The following is a 19013-nucleotide window of genomic DNA, read 5'->3' as shown; positions in this document are numbered from 1 at the left end:
GGTGCAGGTGTTCACCCCCACAGCTTTGAACGGGATGGGGGGGGGGGTTGGTGAGGCAGTGACAGGCCTCATATATATAAAGGAAGGTGTCTCCTAGAATTATGCAGGAAACCTATCAAGGAGATGCATATCGTGGTTTTCTGTGGCTCACCTGGGACATGCCATCAAGGTACCCGGCCTTGTGGAAGCCAGTAGCTAGAGTGTCCACTAAGATAGATAGTGGATGCTGTTGTTACCTAGTATAGCTGGTTTCAGCTAATCTGGACCTGGCTTTTACTGGGAATAAGCAAAGAGCTGGGTGGGTGCTTATTCCCCACAATCCACTCTGGGTTTTATATGTGGCTCATGTCCACGGTTGTTTTTAAAAAGTCAGCAGCATAAAGCAGGGTGTGTCTGCTATAATGAGAGGCTATAAATCACTAAGTGCAAGGCATATGTGGAGCAACACTGGCCTATGGACAAATCTAAAGGAGACCCGAGCCTGCATTACTTATTTTGGTTGTTATGGACTGACTACCTAACCCGGCTGCGATCTGGCTTTACTGAACTGTAAATTGGCTGGAACAATTAATAAACTGTATTGAAGTGACTTTGTTGTGTCCCTGCCTTTCTTCAACACTGGTCATAGGAGCCCACGACATTACACCTTCCTGCGTGGACTAAACTTGCAGCATCTCCAGACTTTTCTCCCATCATGCACATATAGGACGCCGTGGTCGGCTACTGCAAATGGAGCTGCCAGTAGCAGATCTTGAGGATTTGTGTGCTCAGATGCATTCAGAGCAGGGCCAGCACCACCTGTAAGGCGACCTAGGCAGCCGCCTAGGGCGCAATTTAGCAGGGGGCGATTTAAAAAAAAAAAGCGTTGCCGCAAGTTTTTTTTTTAAGTACGGCGGCGGGCCCTCCCCCGCATCGGGCAGCTGCCGCACTGACCGGGCTGGTGCGTCTATGATTGTGCACCGCCCGGGCGCTGCCTGAAGAGAGGGACTCACAGTCACAGGAGGGAAGCGCCTCTAATGTAGCGTGGCCGAGCTCTGTTCGGTCCGCGGTACAGGAGCTTTTGTTTCCTGTACCCAGCTGGACTGACAGGAAGTGCTCACTTAGTGTGCACTTCCTGTCAGTCCGGCCAGGTACAGGAAACAAATGCTCCTGTACCGCGGACCGAACAGAGCTCGGCCACGCTACATTAGAGGTGGGGGGGAATGAGAGTGACAAGTGGGGGGATGAGAGTGCCAAGGGAGGGGGGAAGTAAATGAGAGTGACAAGGGGGGGAGTAAATGAGAGTGACAAGGGGGGGAATAAATGAGTGACAAGGTAGGGGGAGTAAATGAGAGTGACAAGGGAGGGGGGAGTAAATGAGAGTGACAAGGGAGGGGGGGAAGAGAGTGACAAGGGAGGGAGGGGGGGAGAAGAGAGTTACAAGGGAGGGAGGGGGGAGAAGAGAGTGACAAGGGAGGGACGGGGGAGAAGAGAGTGACAAGGGAGTCCCCAGAGCCAGACCAAGAGCCAGACTGCAGCCAGAGACCAGATCATCTTATTGTCCTGGTGGTAAGTAGACATGTAATTGTTTAGTTATTAATTAAATTAACTAATTTACCTCACATTAAGGGTCCATTAACACGTCCGCAATGTGTTTTACACGGAGCCGCGGATCCGCAAAACACGGAAAGCGGCAATGTGCGTTCCACATTTTGCGGACCGCACATTGCTGGCACTAATATTGCGGACAAGAATAGGACATGTTCTATTTTTTGGCGGAAGGGAAGTGCGGACCTGGAAGTGCGGATCCGCAATTCCGTGTCCGGGCAGCACATCGTGCTGCCCCATAGAAATAAATAGGTCCGCAATTCCGTTCCGCAAAATGCAGAATGAAATTGCGGACGTGTGAATGGAGCCTAAAAGGACACTATAGTCCCAGAACCACTACAGTTTAATGTAGTGGTACTGGTGTCTATAGCCTGTTCCTGCAGAGAAAAGACACTGTGCAGTACTGGTGTTAAAGGAGCACTATAGTGCCAGGAAAACAAACTAATTTTCCTGGCACTATATAGTTGTTAGGAGTGGGGCACCCTCGTGTCCCCCTCCCACTGGGCTGAAGGGGTTAAAACCCCTTCAGCCACTTACCTTTCTCCAGCGCCGGCACTGGGAACTCTTCTCCCCGATCCTCCTCTCAGCTGCGAATGCGCATGCGCACGCATTCAAAACTATGGTCCGCGTCTTCCCACTGTAATTTTCACAGTGAAAATCGCGGAAGCACCTCTAGCGGCGGTCAGGGAGACAGCTACAAGAAGCTTGATTAACCCTAAGGGAAACATAGCAGTTCTTTTAAATTAAATGCTGAGAAAGGGTTGGAACATATGTGATGTCATGATATGGGCAGATCATCTGATAAGGGGGGGGGGGCGGCAATTTTTATCTTGCCTAGGGCGGCAAAAATCCTTGCACCAGCCCTGATTCAGAGTGCCAGGATATTCCGCATACAGCCATAAATAACCTCACTGATAGCATGCCAAGGCGTGTAAATGCATGTATTTCTGAGTGTGGCACTCATACGTGCTACTGAATTAATTGAGCTGTTTCCATTTTTTTGTCATTTGCATATAATTAACATGTCTATTGATCCTGTGATTTCCATAATTACATGAGCATTCTTTCTTGGTGTTGCATTTTCAATTTTGAGGAGTGTCTGTTTACATGGAAAATGTTAAAAATTGCGTTTTCCTGGGGGTTTCAAGAAAACATATGAAAGTATGTGTCTCACAATACGGGTTTAGCCATAGCAGCAGGGCTACAGTGTTCTGTGCTAACAGGAAGTGTGCTATGTAACTGTAGACTTACTACTATCTCTCCTTGGAGAGAGAGCGCCTTAGTCGGTGTTAGGAGACTTATAAGCCATACATGCTCCTCTGGAATTCTGGGAAGAAAGGGATGCAAATGAGCTCTATATTTTTTTGGTATTTATGTTTTTATTGAAATACAAAAGAACTATTTTGTTTTGTCATTTACATGGTACATAAAGGGATATGAGCAAAACAAGATGCACAATTCACTTGACTGAAGTAACAAACGTAAGGCATCATGGATCAAAAGCAGTCCATATATCTGAAATGCGAATAAATAAAGGCTAATTGATAACCAAGCATCATGTTGTATTCAATCATTTGTAAAAGGATGAATGTCAACAGTATGTCAACATAAAGAAGATGCTCCTGAGGATATATCTATCAAAAATATCATAATGAAATATGTATGATCTTTACAGCATCTCAGCAAGACATAACTAATAGCAGATAAATAAAAAGACATGGGCAATACAGACAGAGACACATAAGGAGACAAGGAGGGGAGAGGGGGTCTACTCCATCCAAAGCTTACCTCTGGGTTGTCTGGTAATCCAATAAGTGTCCCATGCTTCCCAAATAGTTTGGAATAAGTCCACCCTATCCTGTAACAAAGCTGTCATATACTCTATGGTTCGAACCTCCGACTCCTTGGTATAGAGATCAGAGATCTTCGGGGAGTAAGGGCAGCGGGCCGCAGTCAGCACCTGTATTAACAATTTAAGCGAATGTTTCCTTAAAGGCGTAGGTGTAATATTTAGTAGGAAGGATATGCGGTCGGGGGGCATACTGCATCCAAAGAGATCACCTAGGAGAGTGCTGACCCCAGTCCAAAAGGGGTGTATAAGAGGGCAATCTCAGAAAACATGATAAGGCATTCCCAGGGATGTCCCACATCTCCAGAAAACTCGGGTTCAGTCTATGGAGGAGATCCGGAGTATGGTACGAATACATTAGTATCTTACACTGATTCTCCTGAGAGAGAACGGACAATGAAGACTTCACCACTCTCCTCCATATGAGACGCCAGGTTGCATCAGGCAGGGTTCTTCCCAGATATTACTCCCAGTGAATTATATAGGAATGTCTAATGACCCGTTCTGGGAAAGGATCTATCAGGATGCTCTTACACAGTTAAGTCAGTACTCTCTGCTCTGCACTGATGAAGGGCAATCATCCCAAAACAGCTGTCTGCAGACGAGGTGCTGGCTTATTTTGTAACCGAGTCATGTTTCAAGGCCTATTTAAAGGGTTGAACATTGACTTATAGGATAGCTGTATTACATCTGGTGGCATTAGAGGCAGAGCTTGTTAAGAGGTCATCACTTTCTTCATTGTAGACTTACTACTACTGGAAGCCCCATTCTCAGCTCTCTTCCCTGCGCTCAGTAACAAAGAAAAACTTAGTGAAGAGAGACATGTTAGTGGTTACTGCAGGTCACATAGGCAATGAAACAGCAGTAAAAGTTAGGTCACATATTATCAGGTGGGGCTGGAGTAGTGAGCTAAAGGACAGATTGTAAGCCTCTGTAGAAGGCTGAAGACAACTCTACTTAGCAATGTCCATTCAGAGCATTGCTAAGGAGACTCTTTACATTCTGTTTTCTAGTAAAAAGATACACATTTCCCTAATATAGTATATTACAAAACGTTTAACATTCCTGTCCCTACAAAATAAACAGAAAAACAAAATTTACACTTCAACGATAAATGTTGTGGCAAACTCTAATAACCGATTTGTCACCTCGCTTATGGTTCCTTCTATAGTTGGGCTGTTGCGATTTAATAGGACAGCATAGGATTAGTGATATACGTAACTTAAAGTTTTCTGGTATACTGTTTATAATCTAAGTAACGCATTTTTGAAACTCATTTCTTCTAGGTGAAAGAAAATAGTTCCACTAGTTTTGTTGAGGCAAACCTGATCGCGACAACATATGATTTATTTAGTGCTGGGACAGAAACTACAAGCACCACCCTAAGATGGGCACTGTTATATATGATCCTCTACCCAGATGTGCAATGTGAGTAGCATATGCCAACATTTAACTTTTTCATCCTAACAACCTTGATTTACCATTTATTTCCCACTTTGAAAATGTGAGCCCAACGTAATTCTGTACAAGCCAGACAGTGGTAGGTAGGTATTTCAGATGTTTGTGGCATATCCATAGGTCTGTAATAAGAATGTCTTGTAGGCCTGTGTATGATAAAATGGAATTTAGTTGTGGTTTCCAATTAGAGAGGGTAATATGGTTACCAGGTCATTACAACACATTAATTCTCTTATTTCCCGTTGACCTGTTAACCCCTTAAGGACACGGCCATATTTCACCTTAAGGACCAGGCCATTTTTTTGCAAATCTGACCAGTGTCACTTTATGTGTGAATAACTTTAAAGCACTTTTACTTATCCAGTGTAACGGTCGCGTACACACACACACAGGGGGGAGGGAAGTGACCACTGCGCTCCACCCTTACCCCTGGCCCTGCCTACTTGCCTCGCGAGTCCTAATGACAGGGGACAACTGGACGGCAATCCCTAACTTGGAGTAAGTGCAGGGATGACAGACAGACAAACAACAGGACGTGAACGGACCGAGTCAATACCAGGAAAGCTGCAAAGTACAAATGGAGCAAGCAGAGAATTGTCAGGAGAAGCCGGGGTCATAAATACCAGGAGAGCAGAGAAGTACAAGAGGAGTCCTAAGAGAGTAGTCAGGTGGGAGCCGAGGTCACAATACCAGGACGGAAGCGCAGTACAGGAGGATCAGGCAAAAGGATGGTCAGGGAACAGGATCAGGTAAGTATTCAGCAGTCCAACAAATAGCCAGGAACCTAGAAATTAACAGGCAACCTGTAGCCAGCAGGCTGCCTGTATTTATAGTGGGGAGTGAGGGTCATGTGACATGGCCAGCGTCACATGACCGACAGACCAACTAGTCGAGCACCGAGTGATCAGCTCGGCGCTCAAGGCAGACTAGGAGCAGGGAGCCACCCAGCTAGTAAAGCCGCCCTGGGAATGAGGTCAAACACAGAACCTCATTCCAAAAGCTAAGCAACAGTTCTGCGGGCAATGGGGGACCGAGTGCACCTTCGGAACCCCGTGACATCCAGGCCATTCTGAGATTGTTTTTTCGTCACATATTGTACTTCATGACACTGGTAAAATGGAGTCAAAAAAATTCATTTTTATTCATACAAAAATACCAAATTTACCAAAAATGTTGGAAAATTTGCAAATTTCCAAATTTCAATTTCTCTACTTCTATAATACATAGTAATACCTACAAAAATAGTTATTACTTTACATTCCCCATATGTCTACTTTATGTTTGGATCATTTTGGGAATGACATTTTATTTTCAGCTTAGCGAAGTCGATAAAGTATGCTCACCTTTTGGTGTTGTGCGTGTGTGGGCACAACATCCATAAGGGCAGACACACAAGGGGGGGGGGGGGGGGTTGGTGCTGCCGGTACCCGTTCAATCCTTTTGGATGGAGTTGCCAAACCTCCTGAGGACTGTTGAGGAAGTGATGAATGGTTTGTGAAAATTTCTGAAAAATTTCAAGATTTGCTTCTAAACTTCTAAGCCTTGTAACGTTCCCAAAAAATAAAATGATGAATGGTTTGTGTGCTAGCACACAGTGTGGGTACCTCTTTGGCGCACAAAGACGACCTCGATTCAGAGACTTTTGGTATAGATGCTATTTATTATGTTCAGTGGACAACGCGTTTCGGAGTTTATAACTCCTTTTTTCAAGTCTTGGGGACGCCAACAGCAAGAGTGGCCAGATGGCTGGAGACTCCCTCTGGTGCGTGCTGCTGTGTGTGGCTGAAGTCACTTTGTGAGGCTTACATAATAGAAACCACCCAAAAATACCCCATTCTAGAAACTACACCCCTCAAGGTATTAAACAGATTTTACAAATGTCGTTAACCCTTTAGGTGTTCCACAAGAGTTAATGGCAAATGATTTTTTATTTTTTTTGCAAATTTTTCATTTGAATCCATTTTTTCCAGTAACAAAGCAAGGGTTAACAGCCAAACAAAATGCTATATTTATTGCCCTGATTCTGTAGTTTGCAGAAACTCCCCATATGTGGCCGTGAACTACTGTACGGGCACACGGTAGGGCGTAGAGGGAAAGGTGCGCCATGTGGTTTTTGGAAGGCAGATTTTGCTGGACTGGTTTATTTACCCCATGTCCCATTTGAAGCCCCCCTGATGCACCCCTAGAGTAGAAACTCCATAAAAGTGACCCCATTTTGGAAACTACAGGATAAGGTTGCAGTTTTGTTGGTACTATTTTAGGGTACATATGATTTTTTGTTGCTCTATATTACATTTTTGTGAGGCAAGGTTACCAAAAATAGAAATTCTGAAATTTCATTTCCATTTGCCATAAACTGTTGAACACCTAAAGGGTTAATAAAGTTTGTTAAATCTTTTTTTTTACACAATAAGGCTGGGTTCCAAGTACCTGGAGGGGGTGGGTAGGGAGGCCGCGTTGATTTTTCTGCACGGTCCCACAAGCGGACATGGATCTGGCGGCGAGGGACTGGAACAAGGGATACTAGTATAAAAGTTATCCACGTACAGGTAACCTTTATCTAGCAGTGGGTGCATAAGGTCCCACACAAGTTTCCCGCTAACACCCAGAGTGGGGGGACATTCTGGGGGTTCAATACGGGACTCTCGCCCTCGTACACACAAAACTTGTAAGTGTACCCTGAGGTACTCTGACAACGTTTGTACAGCTTCACGCCATACCTCGCCCGCTTAGAGGGAACATACTGGCGGAAAATGAGTCTCCCCTTGAAAGCAATGAGAGACTCATCAACCACGACCTCCCTTCCAGGTACATAGGCCTCCAAAAATTTGTCCCCAAAGTGATCGATAACCGGCCTGATTTTTTACAGGCGGTCATAAGCAGGATCACCTTGGGGAAACATGCTGCATTATCTGGATGGCCTCAAACCGGGAGCGTGTCATGGCCGTACTGTAAAGTGGGGTCTGGTAGAGGACGTCCCCACTCTAGTAATGCCTAACACTGGGTTTTTTGACTAGGCCCATGTGCAGCACGAGGCCCCAAAACGTCATCATCTCGGCTGCACTGACCGGAGTCCAGCCACCGGCCCTAGCCAAAAAGGAGCTTGGGTGTTGAGCAATGAACTGTTGGGTAAACAGGTTAGTTTGCTCCACCATCAGATTCACAAACTGGTCACTGAAAAAATGACTAAAATAGTCCTATTCAGTGAAGCCCACTGTGGGAATCTGGATTCCTACTTGGCTAAAAAATCAGGAATCGCAGGCTCAAAATGCTCTGGGGTACACCATGCAAGTTCACCGGTAGGGGGCTCCGGTGGACTTATCTGGTGGGCCGGAAAACTAGTACGAGCCCCAGAGCTGCTCGTACTAGAGTGGGCCACAGGGTCCCTGGCATGGCGGTCCCCTTGCTCCGTCTGGCGGCGTCTCCGCCGCCTTGGGGGCTCATCATCATCGCTAGATGATGAGGAGGACGTGGGTGACAAAAGGAAAGTGGGGTCATCCTCGTCCTCACTGGGACCCTGAGTCGGAGGCAAGCTGGGCTTATGCCTCCTCGGCCGAGAACATCCGGCGGGCCATAGGGGAGTGTGTGTGTGCGTGTGTGGAAATCTTTATTTAGTGTGCGTGTGTGTGGGGTCACGGGTGTTCGCGGACTTATACAAAAAACTAACAGAAAAAAACGAAATTAAAAAAAAAGGCCAAAAAATGTGAAAAAAGAAATAAAAAATTCAAACTCGCTGATTAGCCGTCCGAAGCTGATCAGCGGTGGGGTGTGCGATGCACTAAGAGTGCCGGCCACAGTCAGCGTACGCAAAAAAAACACCTGCTTGATCAGGATCGCAGAATGGTGATTGGTGGTGTATTATCACACCACTGATCACCATCGTGTTCCGGGTTATCAGGCCGCCAGAGACCCGAATAACCTGGAAACACAGCAAACCGCAGGTCTGAATTGACCTGCGGTTTGCTGCGATCGCTGACACAGTGGGGTCACAGGACCCCCCCGCGCATTGTCCCAGGGTGCCTGCTCAATGATTTGAGCAGGCACCTTGTTCCAATCACCGCCCGCTGGGCGGCGGTGATCGGAAATACACAGGGCGTACAGGTCCTTAAGTACCAAGACATCAGGGCTTACCTGTACGCCCTGTGTCCTTAAGAGGTTAAAGACCAGACAGTATTTTTTTTAAATTAATTTCTTTATTAAATATCAAATATTCCTTTACATCATTTCCAGTACATCAATTGGCTTAAAAATTCACATAATTATAAACCGAAGAATACATCACATTATTATTTTCTCCCCAATGTAACCCTTTTTTATTTTATTCTCTTTTACCCACCCCCTCCCATCCCTTTCGGGGGGAAAAAAACCACTGAGTCTCCCTCTCTCTCCTCGGCTTCTGTCTTAGGAATCGGTTCCATTCTCCATCTGCAACCATCCAGATTTTTTATTTTTTTTCCAATCTTTTTCTTTGATCTTAAAGGGAACCTGTCACCGGGATTTTGTGTATAGAGCTGAGGACATGGGTTGCTAGATGGCCGTTAGCACATCCGCAATATCCAGTCCCCATAGCTCTGTGTGCTTTTATTGTGTAAAAAAAAAACTATTTGATACATATGCAAATTGACCTGAAATGAGTCCTGTCCCTGAGATGAGTCAGGTACAGGACTCATCTCAGGTTAATTTGCATATCTATCAAATAGTTTTTTTTACACAATAAGGCTGGGTTCACACGGGCGGGTGACGTGCGGGAAAAGATGCGGGTGCGTTGCGGGAAAATGCGCGATTTTTCCCCACGAGTGCAAAGCGTTTTAATGCGTTTTGCACACACGTGAGAAAAATCGGCATGTTTGGTACCCAGACCCAAACCCGGACTTCTTCACAGAAGTTCAGGTTTGGGTTAGGTGTTCTGTAGATTTTATTATTTTACCTTATAACATGGTTATAAGGGAAAATAATAGCATTCTTAATACAGAATGCTTAGTAAAATGTACATTGAGGGGTTAAAAAATAATAAACAAATTTAACTCACCCCATCCACTTGGTCACGTAGCAGATCTCCTCTTCTTTCTTCAGGTCCTGGCTAAATTACCTTTGATGACATCACTGTGCTCATCACATGGTCCATCACCATGGTGATGGACCATGTAATGGATCATGTGATGGACCATGTGATGAGTGCAGTGACATCATCAAAGGTCCTTTAGCCAGGTCCTGTGACGGCCGGCTCTATAAATATATCACATGATCCACCCAGTCCGATAAACACCATAAAAAAATAAAAATAAAAACTGTGTAAAAAAACAAACATTTTTGTCACCTTACATCACAAAAAGTGCAACACCAAGTGATCAAAAAGGCGTATGTCCCACAAAATGGTACCAATAAAACCATCACCTCATTCCGCAAAAAATGAGCCCCTACATAAGGAAATCGTTAAAAAAAAAAAAAAAAACTATAGCTCTCAGAAAATGGAGACACTAAAACATAATCTTTTTGGTTTAAAAAATGCTATTCTTGTGTTAAAGATAAATAAATGAAAAAAAGTATACATATTAGGTATCGCCGCATCTGTAACAATCAGCTCTATAAAAATATCACATGACCTAACCCCTCGGGTGAACACCGTAAAAAAATAAAAATTAAAACTGTGTCCAAAAAAGCTATTTTTGTCACTTTACATCACAAAAAGTGCAACACCAAGTAATCAAAAAGGCGTATGTCCCACAAAATGGTACCAACAAAACCGTCACCTCATCCTGCAAAAAAATGAGCCCCTACATAAGAAAATCATTTAAAAAATAAAAAACTATAGCTCTAAGAACATGGACACATTAAAAAATATTATTTTTTTCTAAAAATGCTATTATTGTGTAAAACTTAAATAAATAAGAAAAAGTATACATATTAGGTATCGCCATGTCTGTAACGATCTGCTCTATAAAAATGTCACATGACAGGTGTACGCTATAAAAATAAATAAATAAAAACTGTGCTAAAACAACCAATTTTTTGGTCACCCTGCCCCATAAAGTGTTATAATGATTGATCAAAAAATTATATGTACCCAAAAATAGTACCAATAAAACTGGCACCTTATCCCCTAGTTTCCAAAATGGGGTCATTTTTTGGGAGTTTCTACTGTAAGGGTGCATCAGGGGGGCTTCAAATGGGACATGGCATCTAAAAACCTGTTCAGCAAAATCTGCCTTCCAAAAACCATGTGGCGCTTCTTTTCTTCTGTGCCCTGCCGTGGGCCCATACAGCAGTTTATGACCACATGTGGGGTGTTTCTATAAACCGCAGAATCAGGGTAATAAATATTAAGTTTTGTTTGGCTGTTAACCCTTGATGTGTTAAAGAAAGATTTTTATTAAAATGGAAAATCTGCCAAAAAAGTGAAATTTTAAAATGTAATCTCCATTTTCCTTTAATTCTTGTTGAACGCCTAAAAGGGTTAACAAAGTTTGTAAAATCAGTTTTAAGTAACTTGAGGGGTGTAGTTTCTACAATGGGGTAATTAATGGGGTAACCACTATGTAAGCCCCACAAAGTGACTTCAGACCTGAACTGGTCCTTAAAAAGTGGGTTTTGAGCTTCTAAAATTCTAAGCCTTCTAACGTCCTAAAAAAATAAAATGACATTTCCAAAATGATGCCAACATAAAGTAGACATATGGGGAATGTTAAGTAATAAATATTTTATCAAGTATCACTTTCGGTTTTAAAAGCAGAGAAATAGAAATTTAGAAAATTGAGAATTTTTTAAAATTCTTGGTAAATTTAGGATTTTTTCATAAATAAAGGTGAAATATGACTATCATGAAGTACAATGTGTCACGAGAAAACAATCTCTGAATGGCTTGGATAAGTAAAAGCGTTCCAAAATTATTACCACATAAAGTGAGATATGTCAGATTTGCTTAATTAGGCCTGGTCAGGAGGGGGGGAAATGGCCCGGATGTGAAGTGGTTAAATTTGATCCAAGAAATGTAATTATACCCAAACCCAAGTTTCTTTAATGTAGCGACCAAGAATGGCCATTCTACTGTATCGAATGCTTTTGATGCATCTATGGATACTAATAAATGCTGACGCTTATTATTTGATTTAATCTGCATATTTAGATAATATCTTCTAATATTGTCTGCTGTAGATTTCCCGGGCATAAACCAAGTTTGGTCCTCGTGTATGAGTGTTGATATGACTCATCTTAGCATATTAGCCAATACCTTTGCTAATAACTTATTGTCTGTGTTTATAAAAGAGATGGGACGATATGATTCCATTAGTTTAGGATCTTTATCAGGTTTAAGTATTAATGTAATCATTGCTTCTCTTAAAGAGTCTGGGAGAATCTTATTATTTCTGGAGGTGTTCCACATTTCCAATAAATTGGGCATTAATAAATTTTTATACATCTCATAAACTTCAAAAGGAATGCCATCTAAACCTGGGGATTTATTTTTTGCAATAGATTTAAAGGGAACCTGTCATGTGGATATTTGATAATAATCTAACTAATTATATATAATCATTAACTACTAAAAAGTACCTTAGATGTATTCACTTACTGGTGTGACAGATGGTTATCTCATAATATACACACAAAGATGCCACATGCCGTATGCTAATGAGCTGATTGGAGTCCGGCGTGATGTCATTGAGTCCAGCGTATATTTAATTCAGAGCTATAGCCACTCCCCTGCCCACCTGCTGCTGGTTCATATGGAAACAAACTGTCATTCAGCAGCAGGTGGGAGGGGAGAGTCAGAAGCTCATGAATATTCAGGACTCATCATTATCAGCTGGAGCTTTTCAATACAAGATGTTGGCAGATTGACTGGGTCAATTAAAGAAAGTGACCCAGCATTGTGCTAAGAGAATCAGTCACTTATTTATGTTGCCCTTAGTTAGGACAAAACTCTCCCTTTTTGAACGTGGTCGGGTTGTTGAACTGCATAAGCAGGGTCTCTCACAGCGTGCCATCGCTACTGAGGTGGGACGCAGTAAAACAGTCATTTGGAATTTCTTAAATGATCCTGAGGGTTATGGAACAAAAAAGTCAAGTGAAAGACCCAACATTTTTTTATCAGCACTGAACCCGAGAATCCAATTGGCTGTCCGTCAAGACACTGGACGATCCTCGACCCAAATTAAGGCCCTTACTGGTGCTGACTGCAGCGCCAATACCATCAGACGGCATCTGAGACTGAAGGGCTTCTAAAAACAAAAAACGTCTTCAAAGACCTCGTCTCCTTGGACGCCACAGAACTGCTCGTTTGGACTTTGCAAGAGAGCACCAACCATGGGACATTCAAAGGTGGAAGAAAGTTTTATTCTCTGATGAGAAAATTTTTTACCTTGATGGTCCTGATGGTTTCTAATGTTACTGGCATGACAAGCAGATCCCACCTGAGATGTTTTCTAAGCGCCACAGTGGAGGGGGTGCCATAAAGGTCTGGGGTGCTTTTTCCTTCAGTGGAACAATGGAGCTTCAGGAAGTGCAGGGGCGTCAAACGGCTGCTGGCTATGTCCAAATGTTGCAGAGAGCATTCCTCATGACTGAGGGCCCTCGTCTGTGTGGTAACGACTGGGTTTTTCAACAGGACAACGCTACAGTACACAATGCCCGTAGGACAAGGGACTTCTTCCAGGAGAATAACATCACTCTTTTGGCCCATCCTGCGTGTTCCCCTGATCTAAATCCAATTGAGAACCTTTGGGAATAGATGGCAAGGGAAGTTTACAAAAATGGACAACAGTTCCAGACAGTAGATGGCCTTCGTGCGCCCGTCTTCACCACTTGGAGAAATGTTCCCACTCACCTCATGGAAACGCTTGCATCAAGCATGCCGAAACGAATTTTTGAAGTGATAATAACGACGGAGCTACTCATTACTGAGGTCATGTTTGCAAGTTGGATTTCTGTTTTGGGGGGGTTTAGTTTTTTTTTGGAGGTGTGGTCCTAAACTTATGATCAGCTGAAAAACAGCCTGTTTCAGTTTATTCGTTGTTTTCATTAAATTGAATGCTCAAAAAATGTTTTGTCTCACTCCCATTTCTTCTTGTTGCATGTTGAAGCTCTACTTGGAACCTTGTTAAGATCCAGCCATGCTAAATATGATTTTTTGCCATTTTTCAAGTGGTCTTAAACTTTTGATCAGGACTGTATTTAGCTTGTTTATCATACCACCTCTCATAGTTATCTGCAGTAGGGTTCTCCACATATTCCTCTTTTTAATACATCAATTTCTATCTCTCTAAACTGTTTCCCTTTCTCTTTTTTATATATAGAAGTGTATTTCATAAATGTTCCCCTCATAAAAGCTTTACTAGCTTCCCAAACTACATCATTAGCCGCAGTACCATCATTTTTATCAAAATATTCTTTAATTTAGTTTTGAATCATTTCATGTGTCCCTTTTGTATTTATCCAATCTAGATTAATTTTAACCCATGCACTGCTTCATGAAATATCTTCTTTAATATTTACCATAAGTGTACTATGGTCAGAAATCCCTCTGTGTGCATTTAATTTTTGTGATATCGTGAATTTCCAACCTATTAACTAACACCATATCTATTTGTGAAAGGACTTTGTGTGTTTTTGAGAAACAAGAGAACTTCCTTACTCTTGGATTTAATCTCCTCCATATATCTACCCATTCCAGTTCTTGTGTAATCTTAGGCTAGTTTCACACTAGCTGCAGGAGACTCTGGCAGGCTGTTCCGGCAGGTAAACAGCCTGTCGGATCTGTGCTGCCGCTAGTGCACGCGTGCCGCCGGAGGTACAGTCCGTCCCTATTGACTATAATGGGGAGGGGCAAAGTTCTGGCGGCAGCACGGCATCGCACGCCGAGAGGGGGCCGGACTAAAAGTCTTGCATGTAGTACTTTTATTCCGGCCCCCTCTCGGCGTGCTCTGCCGTCGGAACTCCGCCCCGCCCCCATTATAGTCAGTGGGGACAGAGCGTACCTCCGGCGGCACGCGTGCACTAGCGGCAGCATGGATCCGACAGGCTGTTCACCGGCCGGAACTGCCTGCCGGAGTCCCCTTCTGCTAGTGTGAAAGTACCCTTATCTAACCTAGATTTAATATGTGAAATTTTTTCTGATCCTATCCTACATCTATCAACTCCCTCATTCATTACCATAGCATATGCTGTAAATGTCTGTAATAAGAATGTCTTGTAGGCCTGTGTATGATAAAATGGAATTTAGTTGTGGTTTCCAATTAGAGAGGGTAATATGGTTACCAGGTCATGAATGTCTATATTTTTTTCATTACTACACATTAATTCTCTTATTTCCCATTGACCTATTAAAGACCAGACCGTATTTAGTGATTTTACACGTGGTGGTTTATTTGTCGTACCTTTTTTATTTGTTAGACTGCCAAAATATTTTTTTGCCTGTTGTGTGACACATAGGTCTGTATATGGATAGCTTTTTTAGGGATATTCTTTCCTTTTTTTAGTTTTATTTGGGGTAAACTGTACAAAAGAGAAAATCTTTTTTTTATGTATATTTCATACATTTCCGCATTGACACCAAAATAAAGTATTAAAATGGGTTCCCTATTGTGTTTCAGTCATTTTGATACATAAAGTGCCTTGCAAAGTGTTCACCCCTTTGGTGTTTATCCTGTTTTGTTGCATTACAATCTGAAAAAAATTGGATATTTAGATTATATGTAATGGACCTGTGAACTGAAAAGCTGTAAGTGCACATTAGAGATGAGCGAATTTCATATTTTGAAATTCGTTCACTTGCTTGGTGGTAAAAGCAGAATTGCTTTATGGATTCCGTTACCACGTTACCGTTACCAATTCTATGACGGAATGCATAACGGAATGCCTTTAGAGGCATTCTGTAATTCATTCCATCATAATAGAAGTCTATTGGCTGCAAAACGGATCCGTCCCAGTTCCGTTATGCTGTAGTAAAGCAGAAAATACCACCCCAGCAAAACTAAATACCACAGTACAGCACAAAATACCGCCCCGGAAGAGCCAAATACAACAGTGCAGCACACAATTGCACTCTGGAAGAACCAAATACAACAGTGCAGCATAAAACCCTGCTGCCCCCACTGCAGTATTCCACTGTATCACCTTCCTGAGGATGTCAATACAGTTGAATTCAGGATAGCACCTGCGGCTGCCGACCAGGTGCCAGGTGCGTATATACCTGACGTTCCTAGCATTAATTAATGCTGAGAGCATCATATCATTATGTACCTGAATAGTGGCCATGAAGAGGGCTCAGGTGTCCCAGTGTATATCAGCCCACCGGGAAATCTCCCTGTTGGGTCTATGACCAGTCCACCCATGGGTAAATTACTGTAACTATCCTTATTTTCTATGTAATAATTATTCTGTAAGACTCCTCACATACTCCTATACTGTTAGACCAGGCGTAGAAAATGAAGCATGAGACAGGTCTGCCTCCACACCCCCTTTTCTAGACCTGGTGTGAGTGGGAAAGAAGTCACAGATTCTGCCACAACATGGCATGCAACAGAGTTTGCACCAGATATACGCCACACGTGATGTACAGTACAGACCAAAAGTTTGGACACACCTTCTCATTCAAAGAGTTTTCTTTATTTTCATGACTATGAAGGCATCAAAACTGTGAATGAACACATGTGGAATTATATACATAACAAACAAGTGTGAAACAACTGAAAATATGTAATATTCTAGGTTCTTCAAAGTAGCCACCTTTTGCTTTGATTACTTCTTTGCACACTCTTGGCATTCTCTTGATGAGCTTCAAGAGGTAGTCCCCTGAAATGGTCTTCCAACAGTCTTGAAGGAGTTCCCAGAGATGCTTAGCACTTGTTGGCCCTTTTGCCTTCACTCTGCAGTTCAGCTCACCCCAAACCATCTCGATTGGGTTCAGGTCCGGTGACTGTGGAGGCCAGGTCATCTGGCGCAGCACCCCATCACTCTCCTTCATGGTCAAATAGCCCTTACTTTCAAAGTTTTCCCAATTTTTCGGCTGACTGACTGACCTTCATTTCTTAAAGTAATGATGGCCACTCGTTTTTCTTTACTTAGCTGCTTTTTTCTTGCCATAATACAAATTCTAACAGTCTATTCAGTAGGACTATCAGCTGTGTATCCACCTGACTTCTCCTCAAAGCAACTGATGGTCCCAACCCCATTTATAAGGCAAGAAATCCCACTTATTAAACCTGACAGGGCACACCTGTGAAGTGAAAACCATTTCAGGGGACTACCTTTTGAAGCTCATCAAGAGAATGCCAAGAGTGTGCAAAGCAGTAATCAAAGCAAAAGGTTTCTACTTTGAAGAACCTAGAATATGACATATTTTCAATTGTTTCACACTTGTTTGTTATGTATATAATTCCACATGTGTTAATTCATAGTTTTGATGCCTTCAGTGTGAATCTACAATTTTCATAGTCATGGAAATAAAGAAAACTCTTTGAATGGGAAGGTGTGTCCAAACTTTTGGTCTGTACTGTATATCGTAAATAACCCCCAAAGTTTTACCGCTCAACAGACAGAATTAGCAGTCTAACAAACTTATACAAAATTCGCCACAATGCATAACTAAAGGTGAAGGGTGCTAGTTTTTCACCTTGGATCTATAGTTCTCCAAACCACATAGGATTCAACTGGATGCTGTGTGTTTTTACAAGGCTTTCTGGGGTCTGTAGTTGAACGGGTTTTAACCCGTACCTGACATTTTCAGTTTTACTTTTTCACTCCCTGCCTTTCAGGAGCCATAACGTTGTATTTTTTTGTTCACATAGCTGTATAATGACTTTTTTTTTTTTGCGGGTTGTACTTTCAAATGCACCATTTAATATTGCATACGATGTAATGGGAAGCTGGAAATTTTTTTCAAATGGGGTGAGATTGGAAAAAAAATGCAGTTTCTCTACATTTTATGGCTTTTATTTTTACAGCGCTCACAAGTAAAAGTGACTTGTGCTCTTCATTCTCCAGGTCAGTACAATTACAGCAATACCATATTTGTATAGTTTTTTTTTGTATGTTTTAATACTGAAAAAATAAAAACTTTTGAAAAAATATATATTTTTCTTTCCATCACCATATTCTGACCCCTATAACTTTTTTGTAATTACATCTACAGAGCTGTGTGAGGGCTCATTTTTTGCGGGATGATCTGTAGTTTTTATTGATACCATTTTGGGGTCTTTACTACTTTTTGATCACTTTTTTCCGTTATGCCATTCACAGTATGGGATATCCGTCCCCATTGAGGGCCTCTTTCACACTACCGTTTTTTTTTTCCGTTTTGCGGTCCGTTTTTTGCGGTCCGTATACGGTCCGTATACGGAACCATTCATTTCAATGGTGCCGCAAAAAAAACGGAATGTGTTCCGTATGCATTCCGTTTCCGTATTTCCGTTTTTCCGTTCAGTTGAAAGATAGAACATGTCCTATATTTGGCCGCAAATCACGTTCCGTGGCTCCATTAAAGTCAATGGGTCCGCAAAAAAAAACGGAACACATACGGAAATGCATCCGTTTCCGTTCCGTTTCCGTTCCGTTTTTTCTGAACCATCTATTGAAAATGTTATGGCCAGCCCAATTTTTTCAATGTAATTACTGTATACTGTATATGCCAAACGGAACGGAACGACGGAACGGAAACGGAAACACAACGGAACCAAAAAACGGAACAACGGATCCGTTAAAAACGGAACGCAAAACACTGAAATGGACATACTGTAGTGTGAAAGAGGCCTAAGTCTGGACGGATCCGTTTGCCTCCGCACGGCCAGGCGGACACTCAAACGCTGCAAGCTGCGTTCGGGTGTCCGCCTGCTGAGCGGAGCGGAGGACAAACGGTGCCAAACTAATGCATTCTGAGCGGATCCGCATCCACTCAGAATGCATTAGGGCTGGACGGATCCGTTCGGGGCCGCTTGTGAGAGCCTTCAAACGGAACTCACAAGCGGAGCCCCGAACGCTAGTGTGAAAGTAGCCTAAGGCTCAATTCACACCTGAGCATTCTGAAAGGAGCGCTCTGTATGCGCGATTGTACGGACGTTTACAAGCGCGCATACAGAGACAAGTGTGCACACAGTGTCGCGCGTTCCCGAAAGTCTATGTACGG

The 19013-nt window shown here is 42.7% G+C and overlaps 1 protein-coding gene across 1 annotated transcript in view; it reads left to right on the top strand.

Moving 5' to 3' along the window:
• Positions 1–19013, top strand: part of LOC120978913 (cytochrome P450 2D14-like) — a 168128-nt gene that overhangs the window by 140585 nt on the left and 8530 nt on the right. Inside the window, exon 6 of the mRNA XM_040407343.1 lies at positions 4723–4864. Coding sequence (XP_040263277.1) covers positions 4723–4864 — 142 coding nt within the window. The remainder of the gene's footprint in view (positions 1–4722; positions 4865–19013) is intronic.

Source organism: Bufo bufo, chromosome 9 (assembly GCF_905171765.1).
Source record: "Bufo bufo chromosome 9, aBufBuf1.1, whole genome shotgun sequence".
Lineage (NCBI taxonomy): Eukaryota > Metazoa > Chordata > Amphibia > Anura > Bufonidae > Bufo > Bufo bufo.
This window is presented reverse-complemented; position numbering and strand designations above follow the sequence as displayed.